Below are 21,672 nucleotides of genomic sequence, written 5' to 3' on the forward strand. Positions count from 1 at the left end.
GATCAGGTAGAGGAAACTAAATACGAAACATCCCAGTTGCTCCTCCTCAGGCTTTTTTAAGGGGATATCCAAGGGGCAGGAAAAGTCCTACCTGTCTGCTCTCCCTCTGACCATCTCAGTGATAATTTCCAAGATGAGAAGGGGGTTTGAGCATGTGGTGGGCATTGTACATAAGTGATAGATGTTGCCGTTACAGATCATTGCCCACAGCATAGTACCTTCCTACTCTTATCTTGGAACTTATCACAAGAGATAGCAAAAGAAGAAAGAAGGGAGGAAATGGAGCTCTGGAGAGCAGAATAGGTAGGACATCTCCTAATGTCCAGAAAACCTCTATAAAACACATTTTTTAAGGCATAGAGTTCAACTACTGTAAGTAGTTGGCAGATCAGTTTTGCAGAAGAAAGGTCCCCATTCATTTTATACAGCTTTTGGCTGTAGGTTCGGCCAAGAGTAGAACATATATAAGGTAGACTAAAAGTTAGTTTGTTTGACAGTTATTGAATTTTTCAATGTCCACAAGTTATTTTTTATCAGATTGAGATTTGGAGTATTTGCTGGCTATGTCTAACATTCCTTTAAAGGGGTACTCCGGACATGTAAGACATTTTATATGTTGCTGCCCTCGACCATAAAAAAGATGGTATTCTTAACTCGCCCTGCTCCCCCCGCAGTGTCTTTGGGATTCTCAATGAATGCTCCCTCCACTTCCGAGATGAACTTGTCTCAGCAGTGACAGCCTGCTCAGCCAATTACTGACTGAGATGGGACAGCAGGACACTGGGGGAGCGTGGTGAGGTTAGAATAGCACCTTTTTATGTTCTATTGAACGGCAGCAAGTTTTCCACCGTTGGAGTACCCCATTAACAAGAAAAATTGGAAGGAAGGATTTTGGAAGGATAGAATTTTGATTCCCCCACTCGGTCAACTCATCTACTACTCACCTATTCCCCACGCTGACCAGCTACATGTGCTCACCGGAAATGGCCTGGACTACGCTGCCAGGAGAAGGTAGCATAGTCCAGGCCACTTCTGGTGAAAATGAAGCCGGTCACCATGGGGAACAGGAGATGAGATGACAGGAGAGCACATCGTGCTCTCCTGTTGTCTCTGCGGCAGGGGTGATCCGTGCCGCGATCCGCACTACAACATGTCCTACAACGGGTCGCGGCACGGATCATGTGAATGGCCACATTCACTTCAATGGGCCCTAAAATTGTCCATGGTTGCGGATCCGCGACCACAGACAATTTTATGGGACGTGTGAATAAGGAGATCAGGAGGAGATCAGGAGGAGGATATGAGGAGATCAGGAGGGACAGCGGTCAAAGATGTATGGCCATCTTAAGGTCTGTAAACATTTTCTCTTTTAACAACAGAGTCATTTGCATTTTGATAATTTTGTCAGTCTTTGTTTTAGAAAAGCTTATTACTGTACATGGTGATTCCATCCTTTCCTCTCCCTGATCTAGAAAAAAAACATGTAATTAAATAAAATTACTTCTTTTCATTAGATTGAGGTGCATTTCATTAAATCAGAAGGTTCGGCTATTATACATTATTCTGTACCCTATTTGTGATTTGTGTATTTGCTCTAAAGGAAAAACTTGAGTGAACTTGCTCCCCATGTTGAAACTTTACCAGGGGTTCTACATAAGCGTATTACAAGCACATCTCTGCCTTTGTATTATGGGTCCAACCGCAATTCTAACGACTTGTACTAACAGCATCATAGTGTTTTGCCTATGTGAAACTGGCCTAAAGCTCAAATTCTAAATTTCAACAACTCAGTTTATATATAAAGAAGTTTACCAAGCTCAGTAATGATGGGAATGTTGGCCCCTGTGGTAATGGATGGCTGCCTGGCTAGACCATGCACCGGACTGTTGTCGGGAGAAGATCGATCCATTCCTGGTGGTGTAAAACCTTAAAAAGAGCAAAAAGGAGTTAAATAGGGAACAAATTACATATCATATTTCTTGGTTTACTAAGCTGTTTACACCAGCTAAAAAAGACACTCTACTTTTTCAGTTGTATGGAGTAGATGCAGCAGTAAATTTTACTTTCCCATTGTATTACTATTTCTTGGCTGGAAGCATTGAATAACATTATATTATATTACATTATATTGCAGTGTCCCACTACAAGGTTTTTATGTTGTTTATTGGTTGTTGCATGTGATTACAATGTAAAATGCCCTTAATTCCTGGAATGCTGTGGACCCCTCTGTACACATGTTAGGCCTTACATACAGGGCCGGCTCCAGCTTTTTGTGGGCCCTTGGGCGACAGAGCCTTGGTGGGCCCCTTTGAGGAGCAAATCATGGAGAGACAGGCGAGGAAAGATTTGCAGCAGAAGAAACATGCGGCTGCTGCATATCTTTCTCCTCCTGTATCTCCTGATCTCTGCAGTAGTCAGGACTCTAGAGGAGTCAGACCCAGTCACAGGATTATATGTATATCTCATGCTGGTGCTGCTAGTTCTCTAGTATACAGCTCCTTCTGTGTGTGTTTGTGTGTGTGTGTATATACATACACACACACAGAGCAGGAGCTGTATACTAGAGAACTAGCAGCACCAGCATTATATATATATATATATATATATATATATATATTTATAATATGAACATGGTGAGACCTCTAGTTCTCCTATATTCAGGCCCTGCAGTGATATACAGTGTATATATATATATATATATATATATATATATATATATATATATACACACACACACACACTGTATATCACTGCAGGGCCTGAATATAGGAGAACTAGAGGTCTCACCATGTTCATATGATAGATAGGAGATAGGGAAATAGATTAGATAGATAGATAGATAGATAGATACAGATATCTAGTTGTTTTGTGTATAGAGGTCCTGCTGTAATATATATATTTATATATATATATATATATATATATATATATATATATATATATATCCTGCTGTAATAGATATATATATATTACAGCAGGACCTCTATACACAAAACAAGTAGAAGAACCAGCACATACAGGACACTTAGTTTGCAGAGCCTACCTGCTGCCCTCAGGTCATGTGTCCGATCACATGACCCGTGACATCATCAAAGGTCCTTCAGACTCAAAGGTCCTCTTTCCTACTCGGCTGTAGGGAAGATTTGTGATGGAAGACAGGTGCTCGGGGGCCCCAGTATGGATCGGCGGGCCCCTAACTGTCACATGCGGCCTCTAGGGGCCCAGTCCCCTTTGTTACTACACTTTTTTTTCTTTTTTACTAACAAAAAAAATGTAGTAACAAACGGGAGTGGGCCCCTAGAGGAGCTGGGGGCCCCGGCATTTGCCCTACTTAGCCGGGTGCTGACGCCGGCCCTGCTTACATACATCATGGCAGAAGTTCAGGGTACAGTTGTGGCAGGGAGAAGCTGCTTGGCTTCAACGCATTATTGGTCAGAGGACTTCTAGAGAGGCAATGGCATTAGGATCTGGGATCTGCATTAGGATACAGTGTGCATCCTAGAGATAAACCTTGCCCAGTTTCCCAGGAAGGGTTAAGTTGACCCACTTAGGGTACTATTCCACCAACAAAAAACTATCTCAAATGACCGATATGGCAAACGACCTGAAATTGTTTACCCAATTACACAGAACGATGATCGTTACTTATGATAGTTCTTGCGGTCATCTTGTTGTTGCTACTGCGTTCGTTTCAGCTATGACGTCTTATAACAGCGAAAAATGTGCGAACAATTTGCGAATTATCAACAATAAAAATAGGTCCAAATTCTACCAAGCGATTCTAATTCTAATTGCTGTCTCTTGATACACGAAATGATTATCGTTCAATTATGAATGATGTAGCGATTTTTCGAACAATTTTTTCGTTTTTTTTTATAATTGAATTGGAGGGTGTTGTTAGGAGAACTTGTTTAAAGAAGTGAAGCTGGACACGGTAGCTGACCCCTTCTCTTCTATGCCTTTTTCTTATTTGCTTGTAACATTGTGGGTTTGGCTATGGGCAAGAAGTAAAGAACTTTCTGCATAACAAATTACCTGTCATAACCCAAGCATGGCCTGGTCAACAACAGGGTCTGTAGAGATTTTAGCAAAGTCTGACATTTAGTTGGCATTTTGTCTGCTTTCCATGTATCAGGACTGTTCACGTGTACTGGGATGTAAGCTGTGCTACCGGACCGTGAATTGTCTTTTATCTCTGTACTGATTTGGGTCTCCTCCATCGTCTTATCTTCCATTGCTTGCAATTTAACATCTGGTTCAGGGCTTGTCATATCCCAGGAGATGAGATTTGTATAGCTGATGTACTAAATTATTAGTCATTTTAGTAGTATGTGTTCTTCCAGCTGTACTCTGTGGCCCCACCAGCGGGAGAGGGGTGTGCAGCAATGCTGTCAATTCTTCTGGATAGGAAGTGCTGAACCTGGTCCAGACATCTGTGCTCAATGTATGTAGGTTGTCTCTGGGTCCGAGTTGGCGATGGAGAACGTTACCATCCTGCTCACTTACACATGATTTGGCACTGATTGTGCAGTTATAATGGTGATAATATTTACTGTATACTGGTAAGGTCCCTTGTTATATAGTTTCATACACGGACTCAACAAAAGTTTTTATTCCCCACTATTTGGTATGGTCATGTATGTACCTACAGCTATTTTCTTTTATTATTATTAATTAATGACTTGTAATATAGACCATGCACAACAATTTTCTTGCAATACACAAGATATATATCAGAACGCAGTCGTGCATAAGGCACTTGCTATCTCGTCTGCTCCAATAACACGTTTAAGATTGAATGTATTAGAAGCAGGGTAGAAGAATGTTTAACAAACCAGACTTTCTCAGTATTTAATACACAGCAGGAGCATTCAGACGGGCCTGTACACATTCCCTTTTATATATTGACAGAACAGAATAAAGCATTATTTCCCAGCTCTCAAAAGCAACCAGTGACCCTGATTTTCCTGCTATGTGACAAGTCTGTACCTTCAGTGAGTGATGGCACATGTATAATGCAAGGCCTTGCACAGACACATCCATCAAGAAACGCTGACTGCTGGAAAGCACAGCTGGGAGGAGAAATCACGGCCACTCCAATCTCCAGATAGTTAACAAGGCTACAGCAAAGTGATGTCATTTAAAGCTGCAAGTGCTTGGTGTGAAAGTCACAATAGTATTTACAATGGCACTGTGCAAATGCAATTTACATTAAATTCTATAGCTGCTTTTATATATAGCTTGACTATAAGCACAATGTAATCAAGAGTGGAAATTTATTTTTGTCAGTCATTATGATCTGATTGCTGGCTTTAACTGTGTCTGAATACAGTCTGATAGACACAGGGTATATAGGAGACTTAGGCAAAGAGAAAAGACAGCGCTTATACATAAGGAACTACTGTACATTATCGGTCAGAGCTGTGCTTTAAATCACACTGCCCTCTGGTGGCTACCTTTAGTACACCAGCAGATGCCAGCGAGATTGCACTGTATTTGTTGCTAGTTTGTAGTAGTTGTGGCTCTATATTATATCATGGTATTTATTACAACTGAGATAAAGTAAGCAAGTTTGAAAGAGCATAAGAAATGTAAGGACAGAAAAAATTTTACATAGGATTTACATAGCCAGATAAATGCTTACTCAATAACATTGTCTGAAATTTACATAAGGAGATTTCCATGTTTTTTTGCCAAAATGAGAATCATTACTAAACAAGTAATAAAGTAAGATACAGTATAAAAGGATAATTCTATTCCCCAGAAAATGTTTCCACAAAATACTAGTATATGTTTGGTAAAAAAGCAACAAATTGTAAGCCATGGCATTGCACTGTATGTTGTGTGACTGGGATCTGACATGGTCCGGGATTCAGATTATATATAATTCAAAGCACTGTTGCGTGTTTGTTAACCTGTAAAAAGAAAAAAAAAAAACTCTACTTGGCTGACGTATTTGTCACCAAACTATTAACATGAGTGCAGGGGAAAATGCATGGCTGGCCGCAGTTTTCCCTACAGAATGAGCAGTGAAAAAATGTGCACTTCTCCTGTACACAAAGTTGAAAGGTGTGCTGCTCCTGTATACTGTATGTTCATGCATGTACTGCTCCTGTATACTGTATGTAGATGCATGTACTGCTCCTGTATACTGTATGTTCATGCATGTACTGCTCCTGTATACTGTATGTAGATGCATGTACTGCTCCTGTATACTGTATGTAGATGCATGTACTGCTCCTGTATACTGTATGTAGATGCATGTACTGCTCCTGTATACTGTATGTTCATGCATGTACTGCTCCTGTATACTGTATGTAGATGCATGTACTGCTCCTGTATACTGTATGTAGATGCATGTACTGCTCCTGTATACTATATGTAGATGCATATATTGCTCCTGTATACTGTATGTAGATGCATGTACTGCTCCTGTATACTGTATGTAGATGCATGTACTGCTCCTGTATACTGTATGTAGATGCATGTACTGCTCCTGTATACTGTATGTAGATGCATGTACTGCTCCTGTATACTGTATGTAGATGCATGTACTGCTCCTGTATACTGTATGTAGATGCATGTACTGCTCCTGTATACTGTATGTAGATGCATGTACTGCTCCTGTATACTGTATGTAGATGCATGTACTGCTCCTGTATACTCTATTTAGATGCATGAACTGCTCCTGTATACCAAGTGAAGATGCATGCACTGCTCCTGTATACCGAGTGAAGATGCATGCACTGCTCCTGTATACCGAGTAGAGAGGCATGAACTGCTCCTGTATACTGAGTGGAGAGGCATGCACTGCTCCTGTATACTGAGTGGAGAGGCCTGTACTGCTCCTGTATACTGAGTGGAGAGGCCTGTACTGCTTCTGTATACTGAGTGGAGAGGCATGCACTGCTCCTGTATACTGAGTGGAGAGGCCTGTACTGCTTCTGTATACTGAGTGGAAAGGCATGCACTGCTCCTGTATACTGAGTGGAGAGGCATGCACTGCTCCTGTATACTGAGTGGAGAGGCCTGTACTGCTCCTGTATACTGACTATGTCTATGGCCTATGACTCTATCCATGTTTTTCACACTTCTTATGATCTTTTGCCCGCTGAGTTCTGATGCTGGTGCATTAGTGTGCGTCTGCATTAGAACTCCCCACTGCACTAGACCCGCACGCTCCATAGTGTGCACTGACAGGGATTTCTGTGGCCGCTATTCAACTTATGACTAATTTAAGTAATTCCTCTGGTAATGAGTTCCAATAGATTTACTCATCTCTATTTACAAGTGCAGAGGTTTTACTTATACAGCCATTAGATTCAATGCTTATTTACTTAACATATCTATTCTAGCTAAGTTTTCGAGTGGGACTCTACATCATAGGAAAAATTGGTCACTAGTAAATATTTCCGCGATTTGAGAACAATGGGGGAGATTTATCAAATATGGTGTAAAGTGAAACTGGCTCAGTTGCCCCCTAACAACCAATCAGATTCCATCTTTCATTTTAGAGAGAGTCTATGAGGAATGAAAGGTGGAATCTGATTGGTTGCTAGGGGAAACAGAGCCAGTTTCACTTTACACCATGTTTGATAAATCTCCTCCATTGTGTTTACAAGGCTCACCAACCATCATATCAAGACTAGAGATGAGCGAACAGGGTTCGAGTCGATCTGAACCCGAACGTTCGGCATTTGATTAGTGGTGGCTGCTGAACTTGGATAAATCTGGAAAACATGGATACAGCCAATGACTATATCCATGTTTTCCACATAGCCTTAGGGCTTTATCCAAGTTCAGCAGCCACCGCTAATCAAATGCTTGAGGTTCGCTCATCTCTAATCAAGACAACAAACCTACTGTTGGTAAAAGTTTATAGTTATTTCTGGTCAAAAAGTTTAAAACCAAGATATGTACAGTATATAGATCAAGCAGAATTTACCCTTTGAAAATGAATGGCAAAGTATTCCTAAGGGGTTAAGTCTGTCCAGGAAGAAAAATACGAGTTCTTTCAATTCCCTGTTGCTGCTTATGAGAAAATTATGCAGATGAAAACTTGATTAGGGTGATTTTGTGCGACTCAATTTGGACTTTTAATCTATTAAACTCCTATAAATGAGGCAGAGGAATCGCTCCCCTGGCACCGCTGTAATAACCACCACAGAGAGTTTTTACAAGGATCACTGTTTAACTGCTGAAGATTAGATCAATTTTAGCGGTGCCTGGGTGACGTATTTCTGGGTGTCCCATGTAGGATATTTTACATCTTCACACCAGACACACTTCTCAGACAGAAAGAAGACTCAATAAATAGAATTTCCGAATGTGTTCTCTGCGGCCCTGACCTTGTTTACTGATTATTGAAGAGGTCCTAAGGACCTGAGCAAACACTGCACTCGCTTTTGCTTTGGGAAGCAATTAGAGCTCTATAATAAGATGGCGTAGTCAATTTAAGCCGTGATTAGCAAAAATCTAATGACACTGCCTTAATGATAATCTTTCTATGTAGGTCCCTGAGGAGTCCATAGAGAGATGAGGGGCTCTTCTAGGCTTCTTCCCTGTGTGTTAATATGACTTTAGGTATACCTATGGTAGTGCACAATGTGTTACCCCTGCAACACTTAGCCACTTTGATAAGTCAGCTATGTCAAATTCACGATAGATCATCTGTTGCTTTAGCTATAGGTGTAAACAGAATATTAAAACTACCCATACTTTACCGATTTTATTGCCAGTGATTGGTACATTTCCAAGGGAATTTACAGTACTGCTCTCTCCACTCTTTGAGGACAGCCAAGCAGCAGCCGAGAGTACTTTAGTCCTTTCGTTGGGGCTCTCAACACCCAGACTTTCATCAGTAAAACCTTTGGACACCTCTATATGATACCAGACATTTGTTGAAATGACAGGTATCCTTAATTATTTCAAGTGGTCGTCCCTTCGCAGTAATTTATACGTGCTTTTCAAATTTGATCAAAGTTGTACTAAAGGTTTTGCAGAAAACAAGAGCTACTCCATATACTCTAAGGAGACCTCTTACCTTCTGAAATAACTTCCCATCTGGGGTAGTTATGCCCTCTCCACAGTTTGCACAGGCTAGGGCATAGCTTAGAGCAGTGCTTCTCAAACTTTTTCAGTTCGGGAGTCACCAACCAAACAACAGTGTTGCTCGGGCCTCACCATTGGTTAGTGAAAAAGAGTTAAAATATTATCAGGGTCAGGGAGAAAGGGGCAGTGATGTGGTGGCAGGAAGCAGAGGGCAGGGATGTGGGGGCAGGAAGCAGAGGGCAGGGATGTGGGGGCAGGAAGCAGAGGGCAGGGATGTGGGGGGAGGGAGCAGAGGGCAGGGATGTGGGGGCAGGAAGCAGAGGGCAGGGATGTGGGGGCAGGAAGCAGAGGGCAGGGATGTGGGGGGAGGGAGCAGAGGGCAGGGATGTGGGGGGAGGGAGCAGAAACCAGGGAGCAGAGGGCAGGGATGTGGGGGGAGGGAGCAGAAGGCAGGGATGTGGGGGCAGAGGGCAGGGATGTGGGGGCAGAGGGTAGAGATGTGGGCACAGGGAGCAGAGGGCAGGGATGTGGGGGCAGAGGGTAGAGATGTGGGCACAGGGAGCAGAGGGTAGAGATGTGGGCACAGGGAGCAGAGGGCAGGGATGTGGGGGCAGAGGGTAGAGATGTGGGCACAGGGAGTAGAGGGCAGGGATGTGGGCACAGGGAGCAGAGATGTGGGCACAGGGAGCAGAGGGCAGGGATGTGGGGGCAGAGGGCAGGGATGTGAGCACAGGGATCAGAGGGCAGGGATGTGGGCACAGGGATCAGAGGGCAGGGATGTGGGGGCAGAGGGTAGAGATGTGGGCACAGGGAGCAGAGGGTAGAGATGTGGGCACAGGGAGCAGAGGGCAGGGATGTGGGGGCAGAGGGTAGAGATGTGGGCACAGGGAGTAGAGGGCAGGGATGTGGGCACAGGGAGCAGAGGGCAGAGATGTGGGCACAGGGAGCAGAGGGCAGGGATGTGGGGGCAGAGGGTAGAGATGTGGGCACAGGGAGTAGAGGGCAGGGATGTGGGCACAGGGAGCAGAGGGCAGAGATGTGGGCACAGGGAGCAGAGGGCAGGGATGTGGGGGCAGAGATGTGGGGGCAGAGGGCAGGGATGTGAGCACAGGGATCAGAGGGCAGGGATGTGGGCACAGGGAGTAGAGGGCAGGGATGTGGGCACAGGGAGCAGAGGGCAGGGATGTGGGCACAGGGATCAGAGGGCAGGGATGTGAGCACAGGGATCAGAGGGCAGGGATGTGGGCACAGGGATCAGAGGGCAGGGATGTGAGCACAGGAATCAGAGGGCAGGGATGTGGGCACAGGGATCAGAGGGCAGGGATGTGGGCACAGGGATCAGAGGGCAGGGATTTAGGGATGTGAGGGTAGAGATGTGGGCACAGGGAGCAGAGGGCAGACATGTGGGGGCAGAGGGCAGGGATGTGGGCACAGGGAGCAGAGATGTGGGCACAGGGAGCAGAGGGCAGGGATGTGGGGGCAGAGGGCAGGGATGTGAGCACAGGGATCAGAGGGCAGGGATGTGGGCACAGGGATCAGAGGGCAGGGATGTGGGGGCAGAGGGTAGAGATGTGGGCACAGGGAGTAGAGGGCAGGGATGTGGGCACAGGGAGCAGAGATGTGGGCACAGGGAGCAGAGGGCAGGGATGTGGGGGCAGAGATGTGGGGGCAGAGGGCAGGGATGTGAGCACAGGGATCAGAGGGCAGGGATGTGGGCACAGGGATCAGAGGGCAGGGATGTGGGGGCAGAGGGTAGAGATGTGGGCACAGGGAGCAGAGGGTAGAGATGTGGGCACAGGGAGCAAAGGGCAGGGATGTGGGGGCAGAGGGTAGAGATGTGGGCACAGGGAGTAGAGGGCAGGGATGTGGGCACAGGGAGCAGAGGGCAGGGATGTGGGCACAGGGATCAGAGGGCAGGGATGTGGGCACAGGGATCAGAGGGCAGGGATGTGGGCACAGGGATCAGAGGGCAGGGATTTAGGGATGTGAGGGTAGAGATGTGGGCACAGGGAGCAGAGGGCAGACATGTGGGGGCAGAGGGCAGGGATGTGGGCACAGGGAGCAGAGGGCAGGGATGTGGGCACAGGGAGCAGAGGGCAGGGATGTGGGGGCAGAGGGTAGGGATGTGGAAGCAGACAGCAGGGGGCAGGGATGTGTGAGGTGTGAGGTGTGTGTGTCTGCACACATCCCCTGCTCTCACTTACCGCCGGACCTGATAACATCCGAAGCTTGAGGCTTGTCAGAGCTGGGGGGAGGGGGGATTTGTTAAGGGAGCTTATCAGATAGCCTGAATCTCGGCCAGCAGGAAGATTAACCTTTACTGCTGGCCGGGGTTCAGGCTGTCTGTTCCACCTTAAATAAGCTCTCATAACAAATCCCCCCTCCCGTCAGATCAGGACAACCTTCCAGGTGACAAGCCTTCGTTCTTCCGTGCATATTCATGTGTGCAACACTCAGGCCGGTCAGGAAGTGCAGCCACAGGCCTGAGAGTGTGCTCACATGAATATGTACGGAGGAACAGTGATGAGGACTCGAGCCGAGTGGGCGGGCAATCAGTCAGCTTGCTAGTATGCTGCGGCCCCACAGCTGACAGGCGCAGTGTGATTGGCTAAGGTCCCGCGCCTCACCAACCTGTGACCCGTGCCTCACCAGTGACCCGTGCCTCACACTTTCAGAAGCGCTGACTTAGAGATTGCGGTGGAGTTCAACCATGATCCTCCATGATCTTGAGAACAGAGACCCTGAAATCCCTGATGAATTGAGCTGTGGGACACAAATATATAACCATAGCTCCAATGTCAAGGAGAGACAAAAGCTGCCTTTACAGAGAATGAATGGAGCTATAGCTTGTATTCATGTTACAAGAGGGGAACCTGCTTCTCTCCATTTCTATTGCACACCCTCAGAAGTAGCAGCAGCATGGAGAACATTATATTGTAGTACTTAGCAGTATAAGCTGTGAATCCAGCAGTTTTTCAGAGTAAGAGGAGGGCAGGTAAAGAGCCCAGTAAAGGAAGTGAGAGATAATGGTCTCTGATAAAGATATATTACATATAAATATATATTTTTAATATGCACTTGTACTATTGATTTATGCAACGTTTGTTGAAACAACAGCAGCCATTCCAGTAAATGGAAAGAGTGAGAAAAAAAGAATGACTTGCAGTAACTTGGAGATGTGTACAAGGACTGGAGCAGTCTTTTACACCTATGTCTAGGACAGCACTCCTGAAGGTTAGAATTCAAGGCTCATGAGAACACGATTACCGATAAGTAATCCTGCTTTTCTTTATTCACTGTATACAGGTTCTGTAAATGGCAGCCTGTATTCAAATTATAGTTTCTGAAATGGGAATTTACATGTTGTACTAAGTGACCTAGCAGGCATATAGCCATGACAATCATCGGCACTGAGGGAGCCTTTCCCTCTGTTTATTCACTTAGATACCACAGTGGCTGTAGACCATGGCCTTCCGGCTGCTGCTGTACACATGGGCACAGTCACAGTGCCCCTATGATCAAATTGTCATAGTACAGCACAGATCCCAATCACAATAAGTGGGTAAAATTTTACTGACTGTTATAGACAATGATGTAATGTACATTATATTGATAAGATGTATTGTATCTTATGTAATCTAACTTAGTAGGAAATAAAGTGAGGAAAGTGCTTTTAAAAACTAGAAAATGACTGTATTATGTGTAATTTCTAGTATGTTATAGAGTATTTTTTTATTTGCTCATCATTTATGAGATAATGGAGTGGAAGAAGAATAGACGCTTGTATAATGCATAATACTGTTATTGTTCTACATGAAGTACACAATCTAAAAATCATTGCTGGTAGGTTAGCAGGCACTTATAAATTCATTACTGGATCTATACAGTGTTCTTACTATTAACAATAGGTAGCGTCAGCTACTGCTCTCATCATTGTGCTTATAGAAGCTTGGTCTCAGTACCATTCACATTTCTAGTGGTTGTCCTTTAAGCATGTGGAATGTAAATCCATACTCAATAATCCATGTATATATTTGACTTACAGCCCGCTACATAACAGCATTACTTTACCTCAAGACTAAAGTTCAGGAGACATAAGAGTTCCCGACGAACATCTTTGTATAATTAAAGCAGCAGATCATTAAAACAGCGTTCTGTGCCGCTCCTGTCACACCAACAACCAATACCTTATACTTAAACAGCGCACAAAGGCAGTTTCCAATAAAATGTGAAATGTGAAATTATGTATTCATTAAAGTGCTGTGATAACAGGGTGGAGAAGATGGCCCTATGTAATATTTACACTCAGGTCCCTCTTTGTGTGTGCGCGCAAATGTGGGTGTGTTAGGGTAAAATATGTTTTAATATCCAGAGGCACGTAAGCCGGGCTTAAATATTTATAAAACAGTTCAGAAGGAAGCTTGGGAGTTTTATATCTCCACATTGTGTGTGCAGACAATCAAGCTTAATATGGTTAAAGAGTGATATATCATTGTAAAGATGCTTCCCAGCTTGCGGTCCCAAGTGAGCAATATAAAAATGTTATCTACCTAAGCAAGCATGGAAAGATGTTGCGTCCTTAACCCTTGCGCCTAGAAAGATGTCAGTCTGTCCGTTTGGCAGCTCAGAGGTTAACCAAGTGGCAAGTAATAAAGCAAAGACTGCTTTTGTACGAATGCGGATCTACCACTATAAATTTTTGTGTGTAAAAGTGTTGGAAACGGAGCATTAAACATGGTGTATTTATCTCCAGGGCATCTGGGAGAATGAAAGATACAGATTTAATATTTCATAACAGTAATGTGATGCTTGCTTTTGCTGCTGTATAATTAACTTTCTTAAAAGACTTGTGGGCTGTGTCATTTTTTTTCTCTCTCCCTTTAAATGGAATGAGAGAAGTCGGGGAAAGTTGTTTGAAAAGAGACAGGTTCCAGCACAATGTCTTCAAATGAGCCTGATGGATAGTTGGAGATCTTTTATAGAATCAGTAATAATAATGGTGTGTGCCGCTGGTGTCAGACAGCGTTTTATGCACGTTATAATTATGCTCTCTGCCATTAGCCCATAAGGTGGGAGAATAACTATGCCATTTATTGGGCACTGGGATCTCGTTGAAAATCGATATGCATTATTAAATGGCGACATATTGAAGAGCAAATAGAATCAGTAAACCACAGACAACAAGAATGCAATAAAAGTATAGCAAAAAAGGGAAGCATACGTAACACTCGGGAAAGAAAGCAACACAAATGTTGGCTACTAAAGGAGCTGTAAAAGCTGACAGCTCAACTACAGATAAATGGAAGGGTACATGGCAGTTTCTAAGTTGAGAACTGCCGATGTGTGAAGGGGATGGAGAAGGAGGGAAATTCAAAGTATTATAAATAAGGTGGGTTTGGTGTCCAGGGGGGAGAATAAATGAATGATAGTTCTGTGGATTTGTTGTTGGCTGTCGGATAGATATCAGAGGGTTGTTGTTAAACGTGTATATTCTGAGCAGAGACTGGTAAAAAGTAATGGCTACAGGTCTGTTCTCTGTTCTTTTTAATATATTTGTAACATTTGTCTATTTACTGCTGGCACAAAAGTGTGCAATAGGGTTGATATTCCTGGAGGTGTCTGCAATATGGAAAATTATTTAACTTTACTAGATAAGTGATTCAAGTAATGGAGACTGCAGGTCAATGTTTCCAAATTTAAAATAATGCACTTGGTGAGAAGAAATCCTCTATCTATGTATCATATCGGCAGTTCTGTGTTTGCTAAGATTTCAGAAGAGAAGGATTTAGGCGTAGTGATTTCTAAAAATGAGTCGCCAGAGCAGCCAGGGGGTTGGGAAAGCAAATCATATGCATAAGCAACATGAGAAAATATTACTTTAAGAGTAGTAGATACTTAGAGAGTAGAGATGAGCGAACCCGAACTTTTGGCATTTGATTAGCGGTGGCTGCTGAAGTTGGATAAAGCCCTAGGGCTATGTGCAAAACATGGATATAGTCATTGGCTGTATCCATGTTTTCTAGACAACCTTAGAGCTTTATCCAAGTTCAGCAGCCCCAGCTAATCAGATGGCGATCGTTTAGGTTCGAATCGACTCGAACCCGAATCCGGTTCGCTCATCTCTATTAGAGAGTAATGCAAGCTTCCAGCAGATGTGGTAAGTAAATCTACAATAACTGAACAGAAACGTACCCTGGATAAACATATATCTATCCTGAGCTAAAAATTAAGGAAGAAATATAATAGTGAAAAGCAAACTAGATTGTCTCATATAGTTCATATGGTTCATATATCTGGCTCTGAGATACTGATAAGTAATTAGAAACATCTTCTCTATTACAATCAAAATAGAGAAATTACAACATTTCATTAGTTATTATTTTTGTGAATGCAATCATTTATACAACAAACTCATAGTGGGAAATTTATCAAGGGGTTTGCGCCTATTTTTCGGTGGTTAATTGGATTTTTCACCCATTTTTCTATTTACGAACCAGTATTTGACAAGCAAATATTTTTTCCATGCGACTTTTTTCTAAATCTGCCTATTTTGAGCATTCACCCAAAATTTCGTATAATCCAGGATTAGCACACAATTTTTCATTTGCGACTTTTTAAAAAGGTGCACAAACAGGTGCAGGCCTATGTCTGGTCAGTACCAGGTGAATATAATTGCAATAATGGCTTTTTTGCGACTTTTTACTTAGATTCATTCACTGTGGCAGGGCTACATTTGAATTAGTCACAAGCTATTGGAACAAAATACACACCAATCCTCATTAGACTCCTTAATAAATGTCCCCCATAGTGTCATACCGAACTCTGCAAATTTATCATTGTATGTAATATACAAATTACTTTGTGTTTGTCCAAAAACATTGAGACTATAAATGACCTGGGAGTCATACCCCTCATACCCATATGGTATTTTTATTTTTGGCATCCTTGAGCTCAGTGATAGTTTGACAGAATAATTCCCTGCTCTTGTAATGACAATTTTTCTAAATCCTCTATAGGTGGCAAAATGTTAGAAAAAAAATTGCTAAAAGATTGTAAACCATGTGTACTTTCTTTGTCATTTTCTTCATTTGTATTTTCTAAGATGTGCTGTATTTTACTTTTATTTTCCAGCATGGGGGGACCTAAAAACAAATGGCAGTGTGACAGTGATAGAGCTGAAGCTGCTGGGTTGGACTCTCTGTCACCCCCTGGCTGCCGTGATGGACTCGATGTTGCCCCCGATTGCTGTGATGGACTCGCTTTCGCCCCCCGGGCTGTTTTGATGGACTCTCTGTCACCCCCTTCATTGTGAACTAATCTTTGCCAGGAAAGTGAACTAAATCATTTATGTCACTTTGAAGGTTAGTTCATTTTGAACTGATCATTTACAAACTACCCATCACTACTAAAGAAGAGGAGTAAACCACTAGATACGAGCTACCAGATACTGAATCACTACCAAAAAAACATTGAGGAAGCTGCCATTAACTGCTTCTCAATCCTAGACCTCAAGCCCCTCCGCTAATACATTACCAAGAAAGCTGGTATAAAGTCACTCACTATGCTAGACCACTACAGATGTTGAAATTAACCCTTTCACTGCCCTAAACTACCCGGGATGTGATGCTGATATTATCCCCAAGTCAATCAGAGAAGTTAAATGGGAGATAATCTTGTGCACACTGTTTGGTCTGCATGAATAATCCCAGAGTAATCAGTCATATGAAAATCTAGTACATGGATACAAGGATTAATAAACATTGTGTCCTTGAGACAGGCCAGAGGGGGGAGGCTCTGTCTGCAGGCACAGAATTGTGAGAAGGAGGTGATGTGCAGAGGGGTATGTGCTTTGCTGCCGGGAATCTACTAATGCTTAAAGGGGGTTTTCATTAAAAAATAAAGAAAAAAATAACAAACATAGTTAATCCAATGCCTTCCCATGATGCAAAACAAACACCTGCACATGTGCACATGTACCTTACCCGCATCCCCAGTGCTGCAATTTTCATATCTTCTGGTCACTGCTCTAGTGCTGTTCTGCCTTCTTCTAATGACACCCGCTACCCTACCCTGCGATTGGCTGAGTGGGGAGCGAGATGTCATCAGAAGAAGCAACAACAGCAGCAGCACAAGAGCGGTGGCCAGAAAATATGGCAGCTGAAGCACCAGGGAATCGGGTAAAGTAAGAATTGTACGTGGGAGTTTGTTGTTTGACACCATGTGAGTCATGGGATTTACTATGAGGTTTTCATATAAAAGCTGTTTAATGTTATGAGTACCCTGACAGCAATATAATTTATACACTGTTTTGCGTTGTGTCTTCTTGTTGTTCTTTTAACATTCCATGCTTCTATTGAAGATTATTTCTTTAATAAAGCATTTCACAGGTGCCATATTACAGCTCAGAGCTTGCTCAAAGCAATAATAGCAGTGTGTACATGCGGCCTTACTTTGGAGTGTTGTGACTCCAGACAAACTCTTCTTGCAATACTTGATGTGCCCATCTTATGCTGTGAAAAGGTTCCAAGAGACCCATCAAAGACATTAACAACTTAAGCGATGTCACAAGCTGAGTGTAGATCTGTAAAAGGCTGAATGAGGGATATCGCTTGTGCCAGCTCTGTGCCTTTGGAGCTTTGCTGGCAAGTGACAGAGGGCCTGGCTTACCTTGAGAGTTAGCTTGCAAGACCCCAATGCTGTCATCAAACTGCATGGATTTGATGTTGAGAGATGCCAAGATACATTCCTTGTCCTGAAGTGAAGTATCATCAATATTGTTCTGATTGGCTGACAGAATAACGCACATGTCACACAGGTTAATGTTGACAGCCCTTAGATCAGCTCGACTTAATGGCGTACCCTAAAGGTAAAAGAAGAAAAGAGGAGGGGAGGAGGACAAGAAGCAGCAGTTAGAAAGGGATATCAAGGGAAGAGTTGTAGCAAGAGAAAATAAGTAAAATAAAAATAAATGTTACACACAGAATTTTTCTAATAACCTTTTTTAGTTAATGATACAAAATAAAAATAAAAAACAAAGTAAGGACATAAAAGCAGCAAATGATCTAGCATGACAATGTCACCTTTCTTCAAATGTGTGTACATGTGTGACCACTGAAGAGTGGACCAGGGCTGTCTGCAGGGTGTTTGCTCCAGCCAGCTGAATGCACCCTTCTGCTAGATGTGTAAGCTCTTTGTGACATTGAAACAGTGATGAATGAGAGGTTTGTATTATAATGTAGTAAATCCTTGAATAATAGATTACTGGGGCTGCGTTTAAAAAAAAAAACAAAACAAAGCAAAAAAACAAAATAACTACCCCTGGTCCCCAGCTGGTCTTCCACAGCTCCAAATCAGCTCCTTCTGGTCCCCCAACCACTCATCATTGCCTAAATCTAGGACTACAGCTTGGAGCCAACCTGCCCGATATTCCAATTACTAGCCACACTGGAGTCCCAGTTATTGCTTTACGGGGCATTCCCAACTCAACTGATCTAGTTAAGCTTGTAGGAGGCGCCAACTTAAATATTTTTTGCTAATTCATTGCATTTATTTAACATACTTGCCTCTTTCCCTTACATTGTTGACAGCTTATTGTCTGGGTTACCGACCACAACTGTGCTTTGAAAGCAGTGGTCTGGCTGGTGTGTATAGATACACATAATATAGGATATTTTAATACACTTAAAGAAAAATTTACTCAAGAAAGACCAGTCACATTTTATTCCTGTAATATTTCCTATTAGCTGGAGTTTGCATTTTACAATCTATACAGAGTATTTAAATAAATACTAAGAGTATTTTAATTTCACAATATATGGAGATGGACTTAGAATGATTAAAGAGAGTGTGCACTTTTGCAACTGAGGATTGACACGTCCCTCATACTTACAGGCAGGATAGAAACCTTTGGAAAGTTATGCAATGTTTCCCACTCCCTCTTTAGGTATTCCAAGGATCCCACAAATACTATCGGCTTCAGTTCATGATAGTGGAAGTTGCTGGCTCTGAGTGGCATCACCAAATTCCGAAGCCCAATGAGTGCAGATGTGACATCTCCAAAAATACAGACAACTACATGGCCGCTTAGAACAGTCATTGCTGCTTCACTGCGGGTCTGTAGCAGACAATGGAATAAAACATTCGTTTGTTAACATTGTAAATACAGAAAAATCATTTTGATTAATAATTCAGTAGTGCTCACGCTGTACCCTAAAAAAAAATGATTTAATTTTTTTTTAATAAACTACAATGTACAGAAAGATAATCACATTAAAAAGATGAATATAACTTATTATTTTGGAGAGGAAGTCCTGTTGCCCTGTGGTTTCATACAGATCACTAAATTACTTGTTGATCACCCCAGACATAATTTAAATGTAAGTGTAGATTTTGGTTACAGTTATTTCAACAAACTGACAAACTACAAATATAAGAAACTTTTTAATATATTTTCATCAAAACTTCTTAAAGAAAGCGAATGTACTATTAGGTCTGGGCCAGCGCAGGGACCCCAGTGGTACGGTCCTTTTTTCAAAACACTGCCTCCCTCCCACTGATTCCCGTGCTTGGCGCAGTTTTGTTCTTGTGCACTGGCCTGCCCCTATGCACTGGATATCCCCTCCCCTTGGTGACGCATTCTATTGTCTCTAATGGAGGTGCGTCACCAAGGGGAGGGGATATTGTCACACTGGGGGGCACCGGGGCCACCTCCAGTGCATAGAGCCAGGTGGTGCATAAGAACAAAACAGCACCGAGTGCGGGAACTGGGTGGCGTTTTGAAAAAAGGACCATGCCAACGGCATCCCCATGCCAGCTTTGACCGGGTTGTGTAAAAAAAAGTGACTTCCCTAATGGTACATTTGCTTTAAATAAATCTCCAAACAGAACAGCTCACTGAGAGATAAGGTTACAACTGCCAACAGAAGTCTATCGAGAGTGGCTTGTTAGACAAAGAGATATTGAAACATACAGAGTGGCTCCAGAAGCTTGTGGTAAGTGCTGCTTAAAATCCTCTGTGCTACAGAGATGTAGGGGGACAGAATATCTTTTCCTGATGTGTGCATAGTATAGGAGACACTATAGCACCTAGTCTTCACCTATAAGTGTAGGGACAACAGAAAATAAGAGAGTCTAGAAAGGTGAAAGCTGTCATATAAGTTATATGACAAGAAACAGGGCTACTCCTCAAGTACACGTACAGTACAGCAATTTTTCCTGAATGTGAGGTACACTTTAAGAAGTCCTCATCTGATTATGCTTGTTTCAGTGCTTGGCCCCTAGAACATAATCACTTTCTGGAAGCCATGGTCAGCAATTCAGAACTTTTTTCTAGCTATTGAAATCCTACATTCAATATATAGTATACAAACAACAATAACATCATATTCAGCAGTGTATATAGCACACTCACCAATAGAACTTTTTCCATTTCCTTAGCTGGGCACCAATGAAACATGCCAGTGGAGTCATATTTTTTTACACTGCTGGAGTCCATATTGTCTATTTGATCATTTCCAGCCATGAGTAAGGGATCGTGCCTATTGAGGTGTAAAAAAGTAAAAAATAAAAGAAAAGAAAAGATATTATATAACAGAATAAAAGAAAAATCACTATTAATTTCTTGTGAATTAATATTTAGACAAGTCTAAATGTATTTAATTAAATACAATCCTTCCATAAAGAGGTTTATAGTGTTCCAGTCAGTAAGTTATGCTTAACCTAAAAATGTATCTCAGTGAATGGCCGGAAACGCCAAGGCTAAGGCCAAGGCCCTAGGCTTAGTGTTCTTTACTACTCTAAGACATCTCCCCCTTCTCTTAAATGATCCACCAGTTAGTGGGGGAATGTCTCAATCTACCAAAGCAAGCCGTGCATAAGAAGTCTGAGAATCTGGGAGCCATTTTACATTCATAAAGATGGGGCAGGTAAAAAAAATAAAAAATAAAAAAATTTGCATGTACAGAACTTTTTTCAACTTCTTGTGCAGACGAAAATGCCAGCAACTTTGGAGTTCCCCTTCAGCACTCTAGAGAAGTGCATGCTCATCTAAAAAGAGCACGACAGCCAAAACCCTGGAGTCTTCTGTGGACCGATGTCCCTTTGAAATACCATTGTCTTATAGTTTAGGGATTGGCCTATTTCTCTGAGTTTCAGGGTGAAGAAGCTTTATAGTTAATTGCAGTGTGTACAACACTTGTCTTTGCTTACACTGGAACATGTTCATTTTCCAAGGGTGGGAATTCTAAGCTGCTTCCTTAAGTTGCTGCTGAGTGTTTCTCAGCTCCTTTCTGTCTCTCAATATCAAAGAGCTGCTATTAGGATCTGCAATGAAGTAGAAGCGATGTGAATTTAGTCACCGGTGCTGCTTGTTTGGCATGAGGATAGAAAGTCAATTATTTGCTTTCACAGCGGACACTTTCTGACGCTCTGCCCTGCACAGTAAAAGCTTTAACAGGCTGGGCTTTTAATATTTTAGCAAATTGCCCAATCGGGTTTGGTTTTACGCAACTGACGGCCTTTAAAGATTCAACAGAGTGTCGCTTTAGAGTGGGATGTCTATGCCCCCCCTTCTTCATCCGTCACAGAGAATACAAGACATTAATGCTAGACAACAGAGAGTGG

At 42.7% G+C, this 21,672-nt stretch overlaps 1 protein-coding gene across 7 annotated transcripts in view; it reads right to left on the bottom strand.

Moving 5' to 3' along the window:
• Positions 1-21,672, bottom strand: part of KCNMA1 (potassium calcium-activated channel subfamily M alpha 1) — a 332,984-nt gene that overhangs the window by 27,134 nt on the left and 284,178 nt on the right. For all 7 annotated transcript variants that reach the window (XM_069980872.1, XM_069980871.1, XM_069980873.1 and 4 more), the window contains 4 exons: positions 20,462-20,588; positions 18,941-19,165; positions 17,719-17,911; positions 1,813-1,926 (listed from right to left, as the gene is read on the bottom strand). In XM_069980872.1, coding sequence (XP_069836973.1) covers positions 1,813-1,926; positions 17,719-17,911; positions 18,941-19,165; positions 20,462-20,588 — 659 coding nt within the window. The remainder of the gene's footprint in view (positions 1-1,812; positions 1,927-17,718; positions 17,912-18,940; positions 19,166-20,461; positions 20,589-21,672) is intronic.

This window comes from Dendropsophus ebraccatus, chromosome 8 (genome assembly GCF_027789765.1).
Source record: "Dendropsophus ebraccatus isolate aDenEbr1 chromosome 8, aDenEbr1.pat, whole genome shotgun sequence".
NCBI classification, from domain to species: Eukaryota; Metazoa; Chordata; class Amphibia; order Anura; family Hylidae; genus Dendropsophus; species Dendropsophus ebraccatus.